General features: G+C 45.9%; 1 protein-coding gene and 1 long non-coding RNA gene across 5 annotated transcripts in view; one reads left to right on the top strand and one right to left on the bottom strand.

The window, feature by feature from the left end:
* The window catches only part of URB1 (URB1 ribosome biogenesis homolog), a 97123-nt gene that overhangs the window by 4287 nt on the left and 72057 nt on the right, over positions 1-20779 (top strand). Inside the window, exon 1 of one of the 4 annotated variants that reach the window (XM_021935537.2) lies at positions 7718-7815. The exons of 2 other annotated variants lie outside the window; for them this stretch is intronic. Coding sequence is in view for 1 of the 2 variants with exons in the window: in XM_003895535.5 (XP_003895584.2) it covers positions 15098-15239 (142 nt within the window). In the remaining variant the exon portion in view is untranslated. Of the gene's footprint in view, positions 1-7717; positions 7816-14705; positions 15240-20779 lie in introns of those variants that run through there. One more of the 4 variants, XM_003895535.5, reaches the window with a different exon arrangement.
* Positions 14102-14924, bottom strand: LOC103882632. The gene is made up of 2 exons (XR_644530.2): positions 14854-14924; positions 14102-14712 (listed from the first exon to the last, which is right to left on the bottom strand). It is a non-coding gene; the product is annotated as an uncharacterized LOC103882632 (long non-coding RNA).

Below are 20779 nucleotides of genomic sequence, written 5' to 3'. Positions count from 1 at the left end.
ATGATAATAGCGTAGCATTAAACCAAGCATGGTTTAATGCTTTGAACACAGGGCCCTGAGTGATTGCTCAGGTCATATGAAGCTGGCCCAGGTACAACGGGAATCTTCATTTCTCAGATAGGGAGACTGAGGGCACAAAGTCACACTGACCATCCCAACCAAGACTTGAAGCCCTCTTACACTGCAGAGGCACAGCAATTAGGTGGAGGTAAAATAAAGGGTTTTCTCTAAGCAATGGCACCATTGGGCAAGCTTGTTCCTTCTTGTACTAGTTTGAAAAGTGCCTCTGTAGTCCCAGCATTCAGTCCATGTGTGCAAGAGTCAACCTTTATAGGACATTGTAAATTACAGGTCTTACTTCCTGCCTCTTTGTCTTCTTTTAAAGCAATTCCTGCACCTTCTTTTCAGCTCCACGTTACATCTCTGTTTTCCTTCTTCTTTGAGATCCTAGCTACTTGTCTCCCACCCTCTGCCATATCCAAGCCTATTTATTTTTTCTTTAGGTGGAGTCTTGCTCCGTTGCCCCGGCTGGAGTGCAGTGGCATGATCTTGGCTCACTGCAATCTCTGCCTCCCGAGTTCAAGTGATTCTCCTGCCTTAACCACCCAAGTAGCTGGGATCACAGGTGTGCACCACCATGCCCAGCTAATTGTGTGTGTGTGTGTGTGTGTGTGTGTGTGGTGTGTATTTTTAGTAGAGACAGGGCTTCACTATGTTGATCAGGCTGGTCTTGAACTCCTGACCTCAGGTGATCCACCCGCCTCGGCCTCCCAGAGTGCTGGGATTACAGGCCCGAGCCGCTGGGCTCAGCCTCCAAGCCTATTAGGAGAGATGTTTATGTGCTTTGCACTCAGACTGCAACCCTGAGCCGTGTCCTCTCACCTGGGCCATCGAGGTAAGGTTTTTGGCTGCCAACAAATGGGCTGTGGTCGTTTTGAGAAGACATAAGCTACCATTTGGAAACCTCAAAGAAACCAACCTTTCAGCTCAGGAGAGAGAGGCCGAATGTCGTCTGGAGCTTAAAAGGCTTTTTTTAGAAAGCAACAAATGGTGGTTTGTTTCTAGAGCTGGCATCACAGAGCTGCATCAATAGCAAGGAGCCTGCTTGGTGAGGACTGCAAAAGCCACAATGCACTAGAAAAGTTGTGTAGGAAGGTGTGGCCCCAAAGCTAGCAGAAGGAGGTTTTGTTTTGTTTTGTTTTTTGAGACGGAGTCTCTCTGTGTCACCCAGGCTGGAGAACAGTGGTGCGATCTCAGCTCGCTGCAACCTCCGCCTCCTGGGTTCAAGTGATTCTCCTGCCTCAGCCTCCTGAGTAGCTGGGATTACAGGCACGCACCACCAAGCCCAGCTAATTTTTATATTTTTAGTACAGATAGGGCTTCACCATGTTGGTCAGGCTGGTCTCGAACTCCTGACCTCGTGATCTGCCTGCCTCAGCCTCCCAAAGTGCTGGGATTACAGGTATGAGCCACTGTGCCCAGCCAGACGGAGGTCTTTAAGGGTATGTGCACAGCAGTCAACTGATGTCTGTACTGACAGCCCATCCAAGGTCAAAGGCATCTCATCCAGTAGTGTCAATTTATATTCAAATAGCCACTCAGGAGACCTCAGGTCAAGTCCCAGCTCTGCCACTGAGACAGAGGAACCCACAGAGGCACTTGAGCCGCCTGCCTCTCACTTTTTCACATCTGCAAAATGAAAAGATTGAATGCTAAAATCCATTTTAGCTCTAAAAACCCATAACCTATTTAAAATAGATGTAGGATTTCAAAAAATCAGGCTAAGTCTAAACTGATTTTATTTCATTCCTGAATGTTTTCTTAAATATATATTTTCACTTACCTTTTGCATATGCTAACAGTTTATTCGTGCATCATTGTCTTTGTAAGAGAAGAATGCAGCACATGTAAACTCTTGGAGGTTTTCGAAGCATTGTGAATGACTGAATTCAAATTCATGGGAAATTTTCAAGGCCGAGTGCAGTGGCTCAGGCCTGTAATCCCAGCACTTTTAGGCCAAGGCAGGAGGATCACTTGAGGTCAGGAGTTCGAGACCAGCCTGGCTGACATTGGGAAACCCCATCTCTACAAAAAAAAAAAAAAATTAGCCAGGCGTAGTTGCATGTGCCTGTAGTCCCAGCTACTTGGGAAGTTGAGGAAGGAGAATTGCTTGAACCTGGGAGGTGGAGATTGCAGTGAACCGAGATCATGCCATCACACTCCAGCCTGCGTGACAGAGCAAGACTCTGTCTCCAAAAGAAAAAAAAAAGGAACTTTTAGTGTGGGCATTACCAGGTGTTCTAAATGGTACACTCAGTTTCTGGAGGACACCATGGCTTCCATCCTGGAGGAAGCAGGTGCCTTTTCCCCCACTGAGGGAGGCAGGAAGGTGCTGATTTCAACAGAAGCCCTGAGGTGCCAGTGACCTGCTGCCTTCAGCAAATGCTACAGGGAGCCAGGCCAGCCTGGGCTCTACCTGGGAACAAAGGGCAGAAACCCGTACTCCCTCTCTCCACCCTCCTTACTGCTCTTCCCTTCCACTTGAAGACAGGCACTCTTCCAACCCAGTGCTCTGCCATCATTAAGGAAAGTGTGCTAAAGGAAGGAAACTCCCTAGAATGTTGGAAAGCAGTAGCTCTGGTTCTGCTAAACCAAGCTTGCCTGGTCATGCTTTAGGGCAGTTGTTATTGGTGTGGGCTCTGTGGTCAGAGCTCAAAGATGCAAATCCAGCTCTGCCATGACTGGTACTTGTGTTGTGGGTTGTGGTGGAGTTTAGAGCTTAAAGAGCCAGTCAGGGCCAGGTGCAGTGGCTCACACCTGTAATCCCAGCACTTTGGGAGGTCGAGGCGGGTGGAGTTTGAGACCAGCCTGGCTAACATGGTGAAACCCCGTCTCTAATAAGAACACAAAAATCAGCTGGGCATGGTGGTGTGCGCCTGTAGTCCCAGCTACCCGGGAGGCTGAGGCAGGAGAATTGCTTGAACCTACGAGGCGGAAGTTGCAGTGAGCTGAGACGAGACAGTCAGAGTAGAAGCTTCATACACGGGTAGCCATGACAATAAATGTAATCATTTTATGGACTTTGCATATTATTTTTTATTGGGTAAAAGATAGTGTTTGGTTTTAATTTATTTTTAAAATTTTGTTTTTTGTTTTTTTGTTTTTGAGACAGTCTCACTCACTCTGTCGCCCAGACTCGAGTACAGTGGCACAGTCACAGCTCACTGCTGTCTCAACCTTCCGGGCTCAAGCGATCCTCCTGCCTCAGCCTCCTGAGTGGCTGGGACCACAGGCGTACACCACTACGCCTGGCTAAAGTTTTAAAAAAAATTTTAGTAGAGATGAGGTCTCGCTATGTCAAACTCCTGAGGCCTCCCAAAGTGCTGGGATTACAGGTGTGAGCCACCATGTTTGGTTTTAATTTGAACTCTTAGGTGCAAACAGCTTCCAGCTTGTTCCTCTGAGTGACAGCAGCCCTGGTCTTCTAGTGCAGGGGTCTCCAACCCTGGGTCACGGACCACACTGGTGAGAGAAGTAAGAGAAGCTTCATCTGTATTTACAGCCGCTCCCCATGGCTCACATTACTGCCTGGTCTCTGCCTCCTGTCAGATCCGTGGCAGCATTAGATTCTCATAGGAGCGTGAACCCTATTGTGAACTGCACATGCGAGGGATCTAGGTTGCACGCTCCTTACAAGAATCTGACGACTGATGATCTGTCATTGTCTCCCATCACCCCCAGATGGAACTGTCTAGTTGCAGGAAAACAAGCTCAGGGCTCTCACTGATTTTACATTATAGTGAGTTGTGTAATTATTTCATTACATGTTACAATGTAATAATAACAGAAATAAAGTGCACAATAAATGTAATGCTCTCGAATCATCCCCAAACTATCCCCCCAACCCCCATCTTTGGAAAAATTGTCTTACACAAAACTGGTCCCCATGTCGGGCATAGTGGCTCATGCCTGTAATCCCAGCACTTTGGGAGGCTGAGGCACATGAATCACCAGAGACCAGGACATTGTGAAAACTAAAAATACAAAATTAGCTGTGTGAGGTGCAGGCACCTGTAGTCCTGGATATGTGGGCTGATGAAGGAGAATAGCTTGGACCCAGGAGGCAGAGGTTACAGTGAGCAAAGATCACGCCACTGCACTCCAGCCTAGATGACAGAACAAAACTCCATCTCCGAAATAAGAAAGAAAGAAGGAAAGAAGGAAAGGAAAGGAAAGGAAGGGAAAGGAAAGGAAGGGAAGGGAAGGGAAGGGAAGGGACGGGACGGGAAGGGAAGGAAAGGGAGAAAAAAGAAGGTGGTCCCTGGTGCCAAAAAGGGTGGGGACCACTGCTCTAGTGGGACACTGGAATGGGCTTTTCCACCAGAATTTTGTTTTCTTCTTCCTGTGGACTGGCTGGGACACTCTTCTCAACCCTGGTTTCTGAATACCCCCTTCCCTGCCCACCTCTGGCCCACTCTGTTGGCCTCCTTAGGCCAGGCTCACTCCCTCATCCTCTTCCTCTGCTCAGCAGCATCCCTGTCCTTGAGTTCTCTGTGACAAACCTGAGTTTTGGGGGCCTGGCTTTCCTCTGAAAATGCCAACCAAATCTGATTTGAGCTCTTTAAGTCCTCAAGGACCTGATATTACACACACACACCCCCATGTGTGGAGTATATATGTTCTAAAAAATCATTTTTCTTTTAAAAAATATTTTATTGTTGTAAAATATACATATATGTATATATAAATATATAGTATATACATGTACCCATACATGTACACATACACACATATGTACATATATACATGTATGTGTATTTTGCATATATACATATATGTGTGTTTTACATACATATATACATATGTGTATATGTGTATATGCACACACATACATATGCATACACATATACATATATGCATACACATATATGTATATATGTATATACATAAAATAAATATGTATATACATAAAATACATATGTAAAATAAATATGTATATATAATATATAAAAATATGTGTATATATAAATATACATATATGTATAAATATTTTTATTGTAAAATATACATAACATAAAATTTACCATTTTAACTTTTTTTTTTTTTGAGACGGAGTTTCACTCTGTTGCCTAGGCTGGAGTGCAGTGGCATGATCTGGGTTCACTGCAGGCTCCACCTCCCGGGTTCAAGCGATTCTCCTGCCTCAGCCTCCTGAGTAGCTGGGATTACAGGTGCCGCCACCACACCTCTGTTTTTAGTAGAGACCGGGTTTCACCATGTTGGCCAGGCTGATCATGAACTTCTGACCTCAAGAAATCTGCCTGCCTCAGCCTCCCAAAATGCTGGGATTACAGGTGTGAGCCACTGCGCCTGGCCCATTTTAACCATTTCTAAGTGTACAGTTCGGTGGTATTAAGTACATTCACATTCTTGTGCAGCCATCACCACCCCGTATCCACAGAACTCTTTTTATTTTGCTAAACTGAAACTCTGTACCCGTTAAACACCAACTCCCTATCCCCACCTCTCCCCAGCCCTGGCAGCCACTATTCTACTTCTGTCTTTATGGATTTGACTTCTCTGGGTACCTCCCATCAGTGGAATCATACAGGATTAATTGGCTTATTTCACTTAGCATAATGACCTCGGGGTGCATCCCGGTTGTAGCACGTGTCAGAATATCCTTCCTTCCTGAGGTTGAGTGGTATCTTGTTGTATGTAGGTACCACATTAGCTCTTCTAGTGACTTTGTCTCTCTTGGAAGGAAGAAGAGAGGGGTAGTCACGGATATGCCCAGTCTGTTTCCCTTTGATCGGCAGCAGTTTAAAAAAACAAGGAAAACAAAAACCTCAGCAAAAGTCTCAGAAGGGTGGGGGAGTGGTGGGGGAGGCTGAGGACTGTTGCACACACAGATGGCTGGGGAAGGAGAAGGCTGGAGCTTCAGGCCGTTGTGGGTCCTGCACACCCAACCCCAGAATGCGACTAGGAGCTGTCAATGGCGCCCTCTGTAGGTGGGAATCTTAATTTATGTTTTAGCAGTGATGATCGTGGTCTGTGAATTTGAAAAATACATTTTTATTATGGTGAAATATACGTAACATGAAATTTACCATAGTAGCCATCTTACCTGTAGAGTTCAGTAACATTAAGTATGTTCACATTGTTGTGCAGCCATCATCAACTTCCATCTCCAGATCGCTTCATCTTCCAAAATTGAATCTCTGCACCCATTTAAACACTAACTCTTCATTCCCTTTTCTCCTAGCCCCTGGCAACCACTATTTCACTTTTTAAAATTTTTAAATTTTTCTTGAGGCAGAGTTTCACTCTTGTTGCCCAGGCTGGAGTGTAGTGGCGAGATCTCGGCTCACCGCAAGCTCCACCTCCCAGGTTTAAGCGATTTTCCTGCCTCAGCCTCCCGAGTGGCTGGAATTACAGTCATGCGCCACTGTGCCCGATTAATTTTGCATTTTTAGTAGAGACGGGGTTTTTCCGTGTTGGTCAGGCTGGTCTCAAACTCCCGACCTCAGGTGATCCGCCTGCCTCAGCCTCCCAAAGTGCTGGGATTACAGACGTGAGCCACTGTGCCCGGCTTTCACTTTCTGTCTCTGTGAATTTAACTACCGTAGGTACCTCATATAAGTGGAATTATACAGTATTTGTCCTTTTGTGCCTAGCTGATTTCACTTAGTGTAATGTTTTCAAGACTGTGAGAATTTTATCCCTTTTTAAGACTGAAAAATACTCCGTGGTACGTATACCACAGTTTGTGTATCCATTCATCCATTGATGGACACGGATGGCTTCCACCTTTGGCTACTGTGAATAATGCTGCTATGAACATGGGTGTACAAAAAATTTACAAGTTTGAAATGCTCATTCTCAAGGGAGAGCTTAAGGCTACCAAAAAGAAAATGAATCAAAGCCCACAAAGGGAATTTAGAATTAATAAAAGTGAGGTCTGATCAAAGGTGTAGTCCAGAGGTTCTCAATCTTTCTCAGTTCATGGCACCTTTAGTGGCTCAATAATTTTTCAAGTGCCCCAGGACAAAACCCAAACCTAAACCCAAACCTAAACTGTTAGGTTTATTAAATAGCTATGTCCAAACAACATAAGTATTAAAAATAATAAAGAAGCAGTTTACATATATACATAAATACATATAGATGGAAATAAAAATGTTTTCCTTTATTCTTTCTTTTTGAAACAGAGTCTCCCTCTGTCTCCCAGGCTAGAGTGCAATGGTGTGATCCCTGCAACCTCTGCCTCCCGGATTCAAGCAATTCTCCTGCCTCAGCCTCCCAAATAGCTGGGACTACAGGCACTTGCCACCACTCCCAGCTAACTTTTGTATTTTTAATAGAGACGGAGTTTCACCATGTTGGCCAGGCTGACTCTCCTGATCTCAGATGATCCGCCCGCCTTGGCCTCCCAAAGTGCTGGGTGGGATTAGAGGTGTGAGCCACCATGCCCAGCCCTCCTTTATTCTTAAATAAGCACCAATAATTTTGAATGGGGTGTGTGCTGGTTGGACATGTCACTATTTCTTCAACCTTGAAATCAGATTGGATGCCACACTCTCATTTCTTGACCTGTGTTGATTTTAGCTTGGTACTTGACCTTTTTTTTTTTTTTTTTTTTTTGAGAGAGAGAGAGAGAGGGCCCTGCTCTGTTCCCCTGGCCAGAGTGCAGTGTCTCGATCAGCTCACTACAATCTCGAACTCCTGGGCTCAAGCGATCCTCCTGCCTCAGCCTACCAAGTAGCTAGGACTACAGGCAGGCACCACCACACTTGACTGATGCTTTTTATCATGGTAAGCCCTGGAAACCCAGCATTGCAAAGCTGTAACCTCATCTGAAGGAAAGTAGCACAATCTTTTTTTTTTTTTAGATGGAGTCTCATTCTGTCACCCTGGCTGGAGTGCAATGGCATGATCTCAGCTCACTGCAACCTCTGCCTCCCAGGTTCAAGCAATTCTCCCTGCCTCAGCCTTCTGAGTAGCTGGGATTACAGGTGCCCGCCACCACGCCCGGCTAATTTTTGTATTTTTGGGGGGTAGAGATGCAGCTTCGTGATGTTGGCCAGGCTGGTCTTGAACTCCTGACCTCAGGTGATCTGCTCGCCTCAGCCTCCCAAAGTGCTGGGATTATAGGTGTGAGCTACTGCACCCAGCCGGAAACTAGCACAATGTAATGTTTAATCTATGAACTACCTCGAGCTAGTAGTTTGCCTGGTAATGAACAGATGTCAATAAATGATAGATTTCTCTCAACTTTTGAAAACATTCCAAGGCAATGTGGTGCTTTGGGCACTTCGGTGCCCAGTTTGGAAATGGCAAATCTAGACAATTTAAATACTACAGAGACTTTACCTTGTCCAGCCAGGTTCTGCATGAGCTACTCCAACTGGCCTCACTTTTACCATGATTGCCCTCCCTCCATTTCAGACACGCTGGCCTTTTTGCTATCCCACCTCAGTGCCTTTGCATCGGCTATAGCTTCTGCTTAGAAGGCTCTTACCTGTGGGTTGCCTTGGCTTTTCTCCCTGTGTTAGGCTCTTCTTGCATCGCTCTAAAAGAATACCAGAGGCTGGGTTATTTATAAAAGAAGTTTAATTGGCTCCTGGTTTGTACAGGCTGTACCGGAAGCATAGTGCCAGTATCTGCTTCGAGGGAGTCTGCAGGGAGCTTTTACTCATGGCCAAAGGCAAAGAGGGACAAGATATCTCACCTGGTGGAAGCAGGAGCAAGAGCCGGCGTGTGGGAGGTGCCACACACTTTTAAATGACCAGATCTCATGAGCACTCACTCACTACCTCAAAGACTGCACCAAGCCATGAGGGATCTACCCCCATGACCCAAACACCCACCACCAGGCCCCACCTCCAGCACTGGGGATCACAATTCAATACAAGATCTGGGTGGGGCAAATACTGAAGCTTGATCACTCCCTAACTCATTCAGGGGTCTGCCATTCCCTGCCCATCCCAGTCACTCTTACCCATTTTACTCATCTTCAGAGTGTCCTTGGTGACCTGCCTGCCATTCTGTCCATCTTCCTGCACTTTAAGGGGCAATCTGCCTAAAACAAACCTCTCTGAAAATACAATTATGTTTGCAATTAGCAGTCCAGGATGACTTCAGTAGGGACAAAGGAAAATTACAGTATAGATGTCATTTAAATGTTAACACATTTAAACAGTAATGAACAGTAAAGACCAAAGAATGTAAGTAAAATGAGGCTAATGCAGAAAATTTTCACAATTTAAACTAGCAAGCCAGGAGTACTCTGAGAGGAGATGTTAAATAAGAAGATAATAACAGTATCATGACACCAGCACTCAGCTGGTGAATCCAAATTGCTCCCCAACAGGGGAAGAAACATCCCAACCTCCCAATGGGAAGAACTGCAAAGTCAAATTGCAAAGCGGCATGAATACCAGGGTGGGAGGAATTTATGACCATATTTTATAATTTACCACACCACCCTTCTCCCACTGATTTTGTTGCTGTCTTGATCACATAGCAAGTTTCTATAATATTCTCCAGGTTCATCTATGTTGTCAAAAACATCAAGATTTCCTTCTTTTTTAAGGCTGAGTAATATTTCATTGTATACTAAATACCGAATTTTTTTTTTTTTTTTTTTTAGACGGAGTCTCACTCTGTCGCCCAGGCTGGAGTGCAGTGGCCGGATCTCAGCTCACTGCAAGCTCCGCCTCCCAGGTTTATGCCGTTCTCCTGCCTCAGCCTCCCGAGTAGCTGGGACTACAGGCGCCCACCACCTCGCCCGGCTAGTTTTTTTGTATTTTTTAGTAGAGACAGGGTTTCACCGGGTTAGCCAGGATGGTCTCGATCTCCTGACCTCGTGATCCGCCCGTCTCGACCTCCCAAAGTGCTGAGATTACAGGCTTGAGCCACCACGCCCGGCTAATACCGCAGTTTTTTAACCCATTGATTTGTCAATGGGCATTTAGGTTGTTTCTGTAAACTGGCAATTGTGAGTAATGCTGCAATGAACAGGGAGTGCAAATATCCCTTCAATAACCTTATTTCAATTATTTTGGGTGTCTGCTGAGTGAAAGAAGCCAGTTACAGGAGGACATGACTCTACTTATAAGTGGTACCTAAAATAGTCAAACTCATAGAAGCAGAGAATAGAATGGTGGTTACCAGGAGCCAGGAGGTAATTCATCAAATCATACATAGTAAATATGTGCCATTAGATTGTATATCAGTTATACCTTAATAAAGCTGTTTTAAAATTAAAAATACAAAGCTCCTATCTATGGATAGGTCTTTGTTTTAACTACACTTTTCTTTCTTTCCTTCTCTTTCTCCTCCTTTCCTACCTTCCTCCCTTCCTCCCTTCCTCTCTTTCTCTCTTTCTTTCTTTCTTTCTTTTTGAGACAGGGTCTCGTTGGCGGTTGTCCAGGCTGGAGTGCAGTGGCACGATCTTGGCTCACTACAACCTCCACCTCCTGGGTTAAAGCGATTCCCCTGTCTCAGCCTCCCCAGTAGTTGGGGTTACAGGCGTATGCCACCACGCCCAGCTACATTTTGTACTTTTAGTTGAGACGGGGTTTTGTCATGTTGGCCAGGCTGGTCTCGAACTCCTGACCTCAAGTGATCTATCCACCTCGGCCTCCCAAAGTGCTGGGATTACAGGTGTGAGCCACCATGCCCAGCCTTGACTACACTTTTTATTTTGAAATGATTCTAGATTTGCAGAACATTTGAAAAAATTCCATATACTCTCAGCCAGTTTCATCTAATGTTTTGCATTTCTGACAGTTGTAGGGTGCATTTGCCAACTAAGCAAGCAGCATTGGGACGTTACTATTAACTAAATGCCTGACTTTATTTTATTTGCACGGTACTAATTTTTCCCCTTGTGGCCTTTTTCTGCTTCAGGGTCCAGTCCAGGGTACCAAAGTGCATTTTATCGTTGCGTCTCCCATCACATCTGGTCTGTGGTCGTGTTTCAGTTCTTCATTGCTTTTCATGACCTCGACAGTTTTAAAGGGTACTGCTCATGTACTTTTTAGACTGTCCCTCAATTTGGGTTTGTCTGATGTTTTCCACACAATTGGACTGGGATTATGGGTTTCAGGAAGGATATACAGAGGCAAAGCATCTTCATCACACATCACATCAGGGGTACATAAGAGTAACTTGATTTATGTACATCTAACAGCATATACATGACATTAGCTTTGATCCCTTGGATAAGGTAGTGTTTGCCTTGCTTCTCTATTATAGAGTTATCATTTTTCCCTTTTCATATTCCAGTCTTTAGAAGTAAGTCACTAAACCTACACTGGGGAAGTGCGGAGGAGTATTTGAATTAAGCTCCACCTCTTGAAGTGGGACGTATCTACATATATTATTTGGATTACTTTTGTAAGGAAGATTTATCTCTTCTCCCCCATTTATTTACTTAGCAACCAATTTATTTTTATTTTATTATTATTATTATTTCTTTTAGAGATGGGGTCTTGCTAAACTGTTGCCCAGGCTGGACCCAAACTCCTGGGTTCCAGTGATCCTCTTGCCTCAGCCTCCCAAGGTGCTAGGATTACAGGCATGAGCCACCATGCCTGGTGATCATCATTTTTATATCAGTATGGACTTACATATGTTTACTTTTTACCCTAGGTTATGATCCAATGCTGTATTATTCATTTTGTCACCAAAACTGTTCCAGTGGGAGTTCTTTCAAGTTGGTTCCTATGACTCTTTGACATCGCTCCATTCTTTCTAAATGGTGCTTTGTTTTCTATCACGTATTTATTTATTTTTGTTTTATATTTATTTTATTTTTTGAGACAGGGTCTCCCTCTGTTGCCTTGGCTGGAGTGCAGTGGGGCAATCCAGCTCACTGTAGCCTCAGTGTTCTGGGCTCAAGCAATCCTCACACCTTGGCATCCTGATTAGTTGGGACTACAGATATGCACCACCATACCCTGCTACTTAAATTTTTTTTTCTTTTTTTTTTTGGAGAGACAAGGTTCCACTATGTTGCTCCTGAGCTCAAGTGATCCTCCCACCTCAGTCTTCCAAAGCGCTGGGATTACAGGCATAAGCCACCATACCCAGCTTCTCCTACATATATAAATTAGCTATTGCTAATGTAGAGGTAATGCTACCAATTTTGGTAACTGATTTTATGTCTGACAACCTTGCTAAACTCTTATTTAGTTTGCATTTCTGTTGAATTTTCCAATTAGATGACAGTTTCACTTCTTCTTTGTCTTGCCTTATTTCACTAGCCATGACCTCTCGTAATAGATAGTAGCATGGTGGACATCCCTGTTTTTCCTATTGTTCCCAGTTATAATTCAAGGGCATGTAAAGTTTTCCCATTGTTCATGATGGTTGCTGCAGGGTTTTGGTATATAATCTTTACCAAGTTAAGGAAAGTCCTTCTATTCCTAGTTTTATGTGAACTTTTAAAATCATAAATAGGTATTTTTTCAAATGTCTTTTTCCATCTATTGAAATCATAATGGATTTTTCTCCTTTAATCCATTATTGTGGTGAGTTATATAAGCAAGATATTATTTCCTTGTATTTCTTGTGTTTTTTTTTCAAGTGCAGCTTTGTATTCAGTTAGCTAATATTCTATTTACACACATTTATATCCATACTTGAAATAAGTTCATCATTTTCATACTTTGTATTATCCTTAGCTTGTTCTGTATTTAAGGTTATATGAGGCTCGTAAAATATGTTGGGATACTTTATTTTTTATTTTGTGGAACAAACTGCACAAGGTGAGAATTATCTGTTTCTGAAAAGATTGTTAGAACTTAACTGAAAAATCATCTTCACGTTGGGAAAGTGCTATGGTTTGAATGTTTGTGTCCCCCTCAAATTCACTATGTTGAAACCCCATCCCCAATGTGATATTATTTGGTGGTGGGGGGCTTTTTGTGAGGTGATTAGCTCATGAGGGGGGAGCCCTCAGATGGAATTAGTGTCTTTATGAAATAGGCCCAATCAAGAAAGGTCAGGAGACAGAGAGTGAGGTATGAACAGGAAAAGTCCACATGAAGTGACTATCTGAGCCACTTGAGCTCTGGGCAAAGAGTTTCAAAGAGAAAGAACAAGTACAAAAGACCTCAGCTTTTTTCCCTCAGCTTAGAATGTCCTAGGAGCAGTACCACATAGTCTGCAACAAACCAGAATGCTCCTGGAGGCAAATAATGCAAAGCTTTGATATGGAAAGCCAAGTCACTATCCAGAGGTTGGTGAGCCTCATAACGGAACAAAGGGTTAACCCAGCATCAATGCTTCATGGCATTAACTTAGTCTAAAGCATCAAAATGCACTCCTGAGCCACACTTGCCATCACACACATCTCTGGCTAAGGCTGTAAATGGGCACTGCCAACTTGTTTCTTTGTTTTCAATTTGGGACTAGGATACACTGGGTGAGTCCTGGCTCCACCAGTTACTAGCTGGATAATCCTGGGAAGTTCCTCATGCTCTTAATTGTTTGTAAAGCAAACCAGCGCAGAGAGATGGTCATTTGACCAAGATCACACAGGCAGAAACCAAACTCAGGGCTTTTGACTGTTTCTGAACTCTCTGATAACTCTTTGGTTAGGACCACCATGGCAGAAAACAAAGTTGGTGGTTAGCAATTAACCAAAGAGGACCAGTGTGGATAATCAATCAGAATTAAGTCTGTATTCACTAATGAGTGCTGCCTTTTACAGATGACTTTTTGAGCATATCCCCCTGCCAATACTTCTGCATTAGCTCATATCTGCTGGGGGTGACACCCTGTCTCTGACCTGCCTACAACAGACATCTCCACAAGCACAATAATCTTGTCAGGACAGAGGCTCAGCGTCAACACACGTGCTTTTTCTACTAGAAACTCTACAACCCCAACAGGCCACAAAAGGCCACATCCTTAGATGTTCAAAACGTATCTGCTTACAGAATATGAAACACTATTTTCTTAGACTAGAGGACAACCTGATGGAGAATTTCAGTAATCACCAAGTTACTTATCTAATGCGCTGGTTCATGATTTATTTGGACACATACCCAAGTATTGATGAAGTCGTATTAAAATATGTACCAGCCTGTTTTTACTTATTCATTTTTACTTTCATTTTATTTCAGAGCATTTAATGCGGTTCACAAGTCAATAACATCTTCCAAAAACACACTGTATTGTTTTCCTCGTTAAAGCAGTTTTTCATACATTGCATCATTTTCTGTTCATAACAGTCCCAAGGACCGGATAGGATTGGCTTTGCTGTCTCCATTTTAATGGCAGAAACTTAGATGTGGAGGCCTTATGCTGTCCAGGAAGGGGTTTTACAGACGTTACTTAGTTTGGTCTTCTCCTCCCACCCTGCACGGCACAAAGAGCCCATCAGCTTGGGGAAGTCTGGGGTGGAGGACAGTCTGGAGTGACATCCTACCAGACCAGTCGATCTGGTTCGGGCTGTGACATAAGCTAGGGGTCGAAGTCAGGGGCACCCGCAGAGGGGGACCTGCCTGGCACCTAGCCAAGGCGAATCCGCCTTCCCTGCCAGCCACCCGGGTCTCGAATTGGCAAAGTATCGAATCTTGTTGTGTGTGAAGCAAGCTCTTCATGCGACACCGTCAGGGCGACCTCGGGTCAAGAACTACTCATTGTGCTGCTTGTATGCGCCGGCCGGGCCAGGAGTGAAAGGTCTGGGAGTTCTTCCTGCCAAGAGCACCCGAGAGAGCCACCGGGATCAGGAGCGCGCCCCAGTGGACCCCAAACCCCGCAGCCGGGGGAAGGGAGTGTAGTGGAGTGTCCGCTCGCCCCATGCCGTGACCGAGCCAACCGGGACAGCAAACTCACAGGGAGACCCACGCCTCTGGATTCCCGCCGGCCTACCCCTTCCACAGGCCACGCCCCTTCCGCCGGTCCCGGCCTCCCGCGGGCCTGCGCCTTCCGCCTGCGTTTCCCCGAGCCCCGCCTCTTCCGGTATCCCCGCCCCTTCCTGCCCCATGTGGTCCTGAAGCGCGTGTCCGCTGTCTGTGCTAGTGCTCCTGCCGGGACCCCTCAGGTGTGTCGTTTCCATCGCGCTTCCGCCCTGTCGGCCATGGGGGTCTCCAAGAGGAAGGCCTCGAGCGGCCAGGACGGCGCGGCTTCCTCCGCGGGCGCAGCCAAGCGGGCCCGCAAAGAAGAGCTCACGGGCGTGCGGTTCAAGGCTCAGCTGAAGGACCCGCAGGGCCCCGGGCCAGGTGAGTCCGGGGCGGCAGGCGCAGGATCAAGAGCACAGGCTGGCAAGGCGGCCTCCGTGTGCCAGGCACAACCTCTCTTTTCTGCAGCTTTCGGGTCACCTGGGCTCAGTGGCAAGCCTCTGGTTTGCAGAAGACTTAGGTTCAGGACTGCTCTGTACTTCCTTGCTCTGGACTATCGTCGATAGCGAGGGGGCCCCGACTTGCTTGATTGGGACCGTTTCATGTTACAACACATTTATTTCCCTTGCCCAGGCAGCATCCCTCCGCTAGCTCTAAATTTTATTGCAGTTGTCAGGGAAGTAAATGAAGTGCCCTTCTCTGTTGAGTCCTTACTGAGTCAGCTCAGGACGGTTCATGATACACTTTGCTACTCCTTGGGGCGTCAGCACCGTTTTTTCAAGAGCTTCCATCCCGCAACACTCAAACTGAGTTGATAACTTGTAACAAGCTGCTGGAAGCCACCACAGCTACTTGTCAGTTTACCAGGAATGGGCCAGTGACTGAGATGGAGTCGACTCTATAATTACACTTTTTGTAAAGTGTGACCATCCTTCACGACTACTTGTAATCGTTTGGAAAGTAACATGGTTTGGGAAAAACGCAATTGAACGTGTTGCCATGTGGAAGCATTGCTCTAACATAAAACAGTGGCAGTTTTTCTCTCAGGATAAATAAATTATTAAATTAATGGCCAAAATAGCTTCAACTTCAATTTTTGTCCTGATTTTTTTTTTTAACAGACAGGGTCTTGCTTTCTTGCCCAAGCTGAATGAAGTGCAGTGGCACAATCATGGCTCACTGCAGCCTTGAACTTCTGGGCTTACACTGTCCTCCCACCTCAGCCCCCCAAGTAGCTGAGACTGTAGGTGCACACCACCATTCCCAGCTATGTTTTTTTTTTTTTACTTTTTGTAGAGATGGAATCTCACTATGTTGTCCAGGCTGCCCTCGAACTCCCAGTCTCAAGCAATGCCCCCACCTTGTCTTCTCAAAGGGCTGGGAGTATAGGCATGAGCCACCACACTGGCCTGTTTTTAAAGTTTTGATACCTGTACTTGCTAGTCACAGCTAGGAAGATGATACTTACATTAGCATAGAGTTATATATTTCCGAATTCATTATTTTTTATTTATTTATTTTTGAGACGGAGATTCACTCTTGTTGCCCAGGCTGGAGTGCAATGGTGCAGTCTTGGCGCACCGCAACCTCCGCCTCCAGGTTCAAGCAATTCTCCTGCCTTAGCCTCCCAAGTAGCTGGGATTACAGGCATGCACCACCACGCCCGGCTAATTTTGTATTTTTAGTAGAGATGGGGTTTCTCCATGTTGAGGCTGGTCTGGAACTCCTGACCTCAGGTGATCTGCCTGCCTCGGCCTCCCAAACTACTGGGATTACAGGGATGAGCCACCACGCCCAGCCTCATTAAGTATTACTAGAGGCTATTATTTGCTAGGTAGAGAGAAAGTGATGAGTAAAAATCTCAAAAAGCCTCTGCCGTTGTGGGGCTTTACAAACAGTCCAGTCAAGTGGGGAAGGCAGATATCGGTCAGCAAAATCATACACATAGAGTTTCAAGCATGAGTTTTCCAAAGGAGAGGTACATGGTGCCTGAGGGTGTTTAGCAGGCTTTGGATCTAATCTGGGAGCTCAAAGAAGGCTCCCCTGAGGAAGTGGCTTTTCAAAAGGATTCTAGGATGGGACAGGGACAGGAACCTTTCTGGCAGAAGAAAGAGCACGTTTAATTGTTAAAAAGATGTAGTATCTATATTTCATGGTCTTGCACAGAGAATCTCATGACATCCAGGTGCTACATCATGTGAACACGTGTCAGAAGGAAACCTGGGTTGACAGCCCATGGGTGTAGGTGAGTAGTTGAAAGATGAGGCAAAGCTGAGTCAGTGGGTGAAAGTGTGGATCTCTTGTCTGAGGCTGTGTTGAACTTGTGTTTGAGTCTGGTCTGTATCTTGAATTCTCTCCTCCTCTCTTCCTCTTGATATGCTCTCGTAACCTCCTATAATAGGATTACTGGAGGATCAGGGAAGTGAAGTTGATGGCTGTTAGGAGACTTTGTTTTCACCAGGCATGTGAGGGAAGGGTTCTGATGATGCTCCCTTCATGTAGTGGAGGAACAAGAGCTGCAGGGTTGGATTGGTAAGAACTGAGGATATTCCAGAGTGGATCAATGTCAGCCTGTGGGAAGATCCCCCATCAAGAAGGGTTTGGCTCCAAGCCAATTCCTTTGAAAGTGTTTGCCCATGACTCCACTGATGATAGAGAAAAGGCCATACTGTAACAGAATACACTAATGGTTAAACTCTTGATCCCCTTCTCCCCGCATTGCTTCTGGTTTCCCCGCTGCATTAAGTGGTAATTCTGATTACCTGGATGTTCCTGCCAGAACCCTCCGTCTGCATCAGTCTATCCCCTGGCCTTGGTGGTTGATTCTCCTCCTGAGAATTTCTGGAGTCCATCTGCTCCCCCTCTTTCCTTCATCATCATTCTAGTCCAGGCATCATCGGTCGGTCCCGGCTGGGACCCTGGCTGGAGTTGCCCAGAATTGGTCTCTCTTGCACTTGCTTCCCTACAGCCTGTGCTGTGTGCAGCAGTCAGATGATCCTTTAAAACTCCAAATCTGATTATGTCACTCCTCTCGTGACACCCTTCAGTGGTGTCCCACTGCCGTTGGGATAAAATCCAAAGTCATTTCCATTGCTTCATCTAGCCCTGCCTGCTGCTTTGACTTCATCTCAGGCTACCCTCCTCGCTCACTCAATCACCCTTCCCCACTCATCTGGCTCCAGTTACACTCTGTACCCTCCAGCCTTGGGGCCTGGAATGTGGTCTCACTCTCTGCCCCCTCAGTACTTATGTTTACTATTATTAATAATAGGTTCAGCATTACTTTTTCAGAGGAAACCTTCCCAACCCTCTAATCTAGATCATGTTCCCTAGTTACAGCCCTCATTACACTCTTGATGTTTGCTTGATAGTACTTCCTACAGGTGCCATATGTGTCTATGTAAGTGATTGCGGTAGGTGCTTAATACATATTCACGTTGGTCTCTACCATTAGATTGTAAGCACCTTGTGGGTAGAGGCCATTTCTAATTTGCTCACCAGCACATCTTGGGCACTCCCTGTGATGCCTGGAGCACGTGGTAGGTGCCCAGTAAATGGTGTATGGAAAGATGAACCTGCCAAGAGACGGCAAATGTAACAGGCCAGCGGTTTCCACCCTGTACTACTCTGGAATGCTGGGAGTTACATGCTAGAGTTTGGCGAATAATTCCTTAAAAAAGAGTAAGTAGTTGCACTGCTCTTTCTGCATTAACAGCCCTTGCTATCACCTGCATTCTGTGTTTTCTTGAGGGACAGAGCAGGTATTATGCATGACTCCAGGGTGCCTGTGCCGGTTGAATTCTGTGACCCACAGTCACCTCGGCCAGAACACCCATGGCTCTTGCTCATAATCTCCACCAGACCATGCTGCAGACAGCAGTGATGGAGTCTGGCCCCGACGCTCAGAGCAGCGCCTGGCATAGCAGATGCACTCCCTTGGTGACTGTTAAAGGAATGACGGTGGTTGCTGCGGAAAATGTTGCAGCATAAAATGGGATCTGAAAACACCTGTGAGGCTGGCAGAGACCTAATGTGACCGGATTTTCACTGCTGCTGCTGAGGACACCTGGGGGGCTTCTTATGTTTTGAGGGTTTACCTTGCCTTAAGTGTGATGCTGGATGCTTTATGTGTAAGTTAGCCTTTTTACCCTTCATACAAACCCAGTCAGGTAGGTTCTGTTCTTGTGCCATTATACAGGTCAGGTACCCAAAGCTCAGAGTTCATTGTTACTCAGTACCATGCAGCTAGTAAGTGGCCGAGCAGGGATGCGTGCCCAGGAGTCTGGCTCCAGTTTGTGTTCTTACCTGCTGTGTTTTTGGTGTAAGGTCCTGCTCATGCGTCCCTGGGCAGATGTTGCTTAGCAGCATCTGGACTTGAATCTGCGACATGCAGAATTGCTGTCCAAGAGGAAGGATGTGTTGGTCCTCTCTGCTCAGCTAGTGGAGCTCACCTGCAGTACCAAGCCCTGTTCTGGGCCTCATGCTTCAAGGGAACATAGAAAGTGACCTGAACATAGAAGGATCTCGAAACTGTCATTTCTGGAGAGAGGTTAAAGGAAGTGTTTGGTCTTCAGAGGTGCCGACTAGGGTGATGGCAACTGGTGTGGGAAAGAAGGATTAGATCCCTTGCCTCTGGCCCCAAGGCAGAGGGGGAAGGACCCCCTGGGGATGCCTGGGCACTCCCTAAAGCAGACCACCCTGTTCTGATGTGTCTAGGAAGACTGTAGTGTATTTCTCAAAGATCGTGGCATTTTGCATTTTACTGTATTGATAATTACTAAGTGTGTTTTAATAGAAATATTTAGTCCCTTTGTCTGTTTTTTTTTTTTTTTTTTTCAAATAAGGTGAAGTCTCTACTTCCCTAGAGGAGATGAAGGCCCCAGTAAGATGTGTTACCTGTAGCTCATGCTCTCATGCGGCTTCCAAACACTACCATGCCCTGCCTTCCTAGTGTTGAGAAGCGCGGCCCAGAGAGTAGAACCAGAGACAGGCAGGGTTTTTTTGGTTTGTTCTGTTTTTGAGACAGAGCCTCCCTCTGTTGCCAGACTGGAGTGGAGTGATGCGATCTCAACTCACTGCAACCTCCACCTCCCAGGTTCAAGCGATTCTCCAAGAGGCAAGTTCAAGTGATTCTCTGAGAGGCAGTTTTATAGAACAGGTTCTGGCAGGAGAATTTCGTGGGCAGCAGCACACAGGTGGCTCCCCGTTGGTTGGGTGGGGTTGTGGCGGGGGTTCAGATTCAGGTGTCAGTGGTGTGGGAGGGGAGGTTGTATTAATTGCGGGAAGGGTAGTAGAATCCTCAGGCCGTTGAGACGGGAGATTTTTGAGTGGGGGACTTCTGGGGTCTGACCTTATGGGGAAATACTTGAGTGGAGTTACCCCCTTTGGGTTTTGAAGAGCACTGATGTTAGCTGATGTTTGGCATGCTGACCATGGGCCAGGCGCAGCACGGACACTCTGTGTGCCACCGCACTCAGAGCAGCAGGCGTCAGCTCCATTGCATGGCCAGGAATCATCCGGTTCGTGGAGGAAGAATATGGGCTCTGGAGCCAGACTGCCTGGATTGGAGTCCTGGCTCTGCCTCTCCTAAGCTGTGTACCTTTGGACAAGGGCCTTAGTTTTCTCATCTGTGAAATACTAGTACCTAGGGAAAAAAATACTCATACCTAGGGTGGAGGGTTGCAGTGAGAATTAACTGATGTCATGTAAGTAAAGCTGTTGGTGATGTTTCATTACCATGCTCTATATGGTTTTTCCTGTTATACCCATTCTATAGTTGAGGGAACAAAAGCTGTGTGGGGGTCCAGACGAGTCATTGCCAGAGTCAGTACTCAAACCTGGGAGTCACATTGGCACTCAGTTTGTCTTGTTCCTGTATTGCCTTCGTGGTTTCTAAGTGTGTTCATGATGTCCACGTGGAT

This window comes from Papio anubis, chromosome 4 (genome assembly GCF_008728515.1).
Source record: "Papio anubis isolate 15944 chromosome 4, Panubis1.0, whole genome shotgun sequence".
Classification (NCBI taxonomy): Eukaryota; Metazoa; Chordata; class Mammalia; order Primates; family Cercopithecidae; genus Papio; species Papio anubis.
The sequence above is the reverse complement of the archived record's forward strand: the minus strand, read 5'-3'. Positions and strand labels throughout refer to the sequence as shown.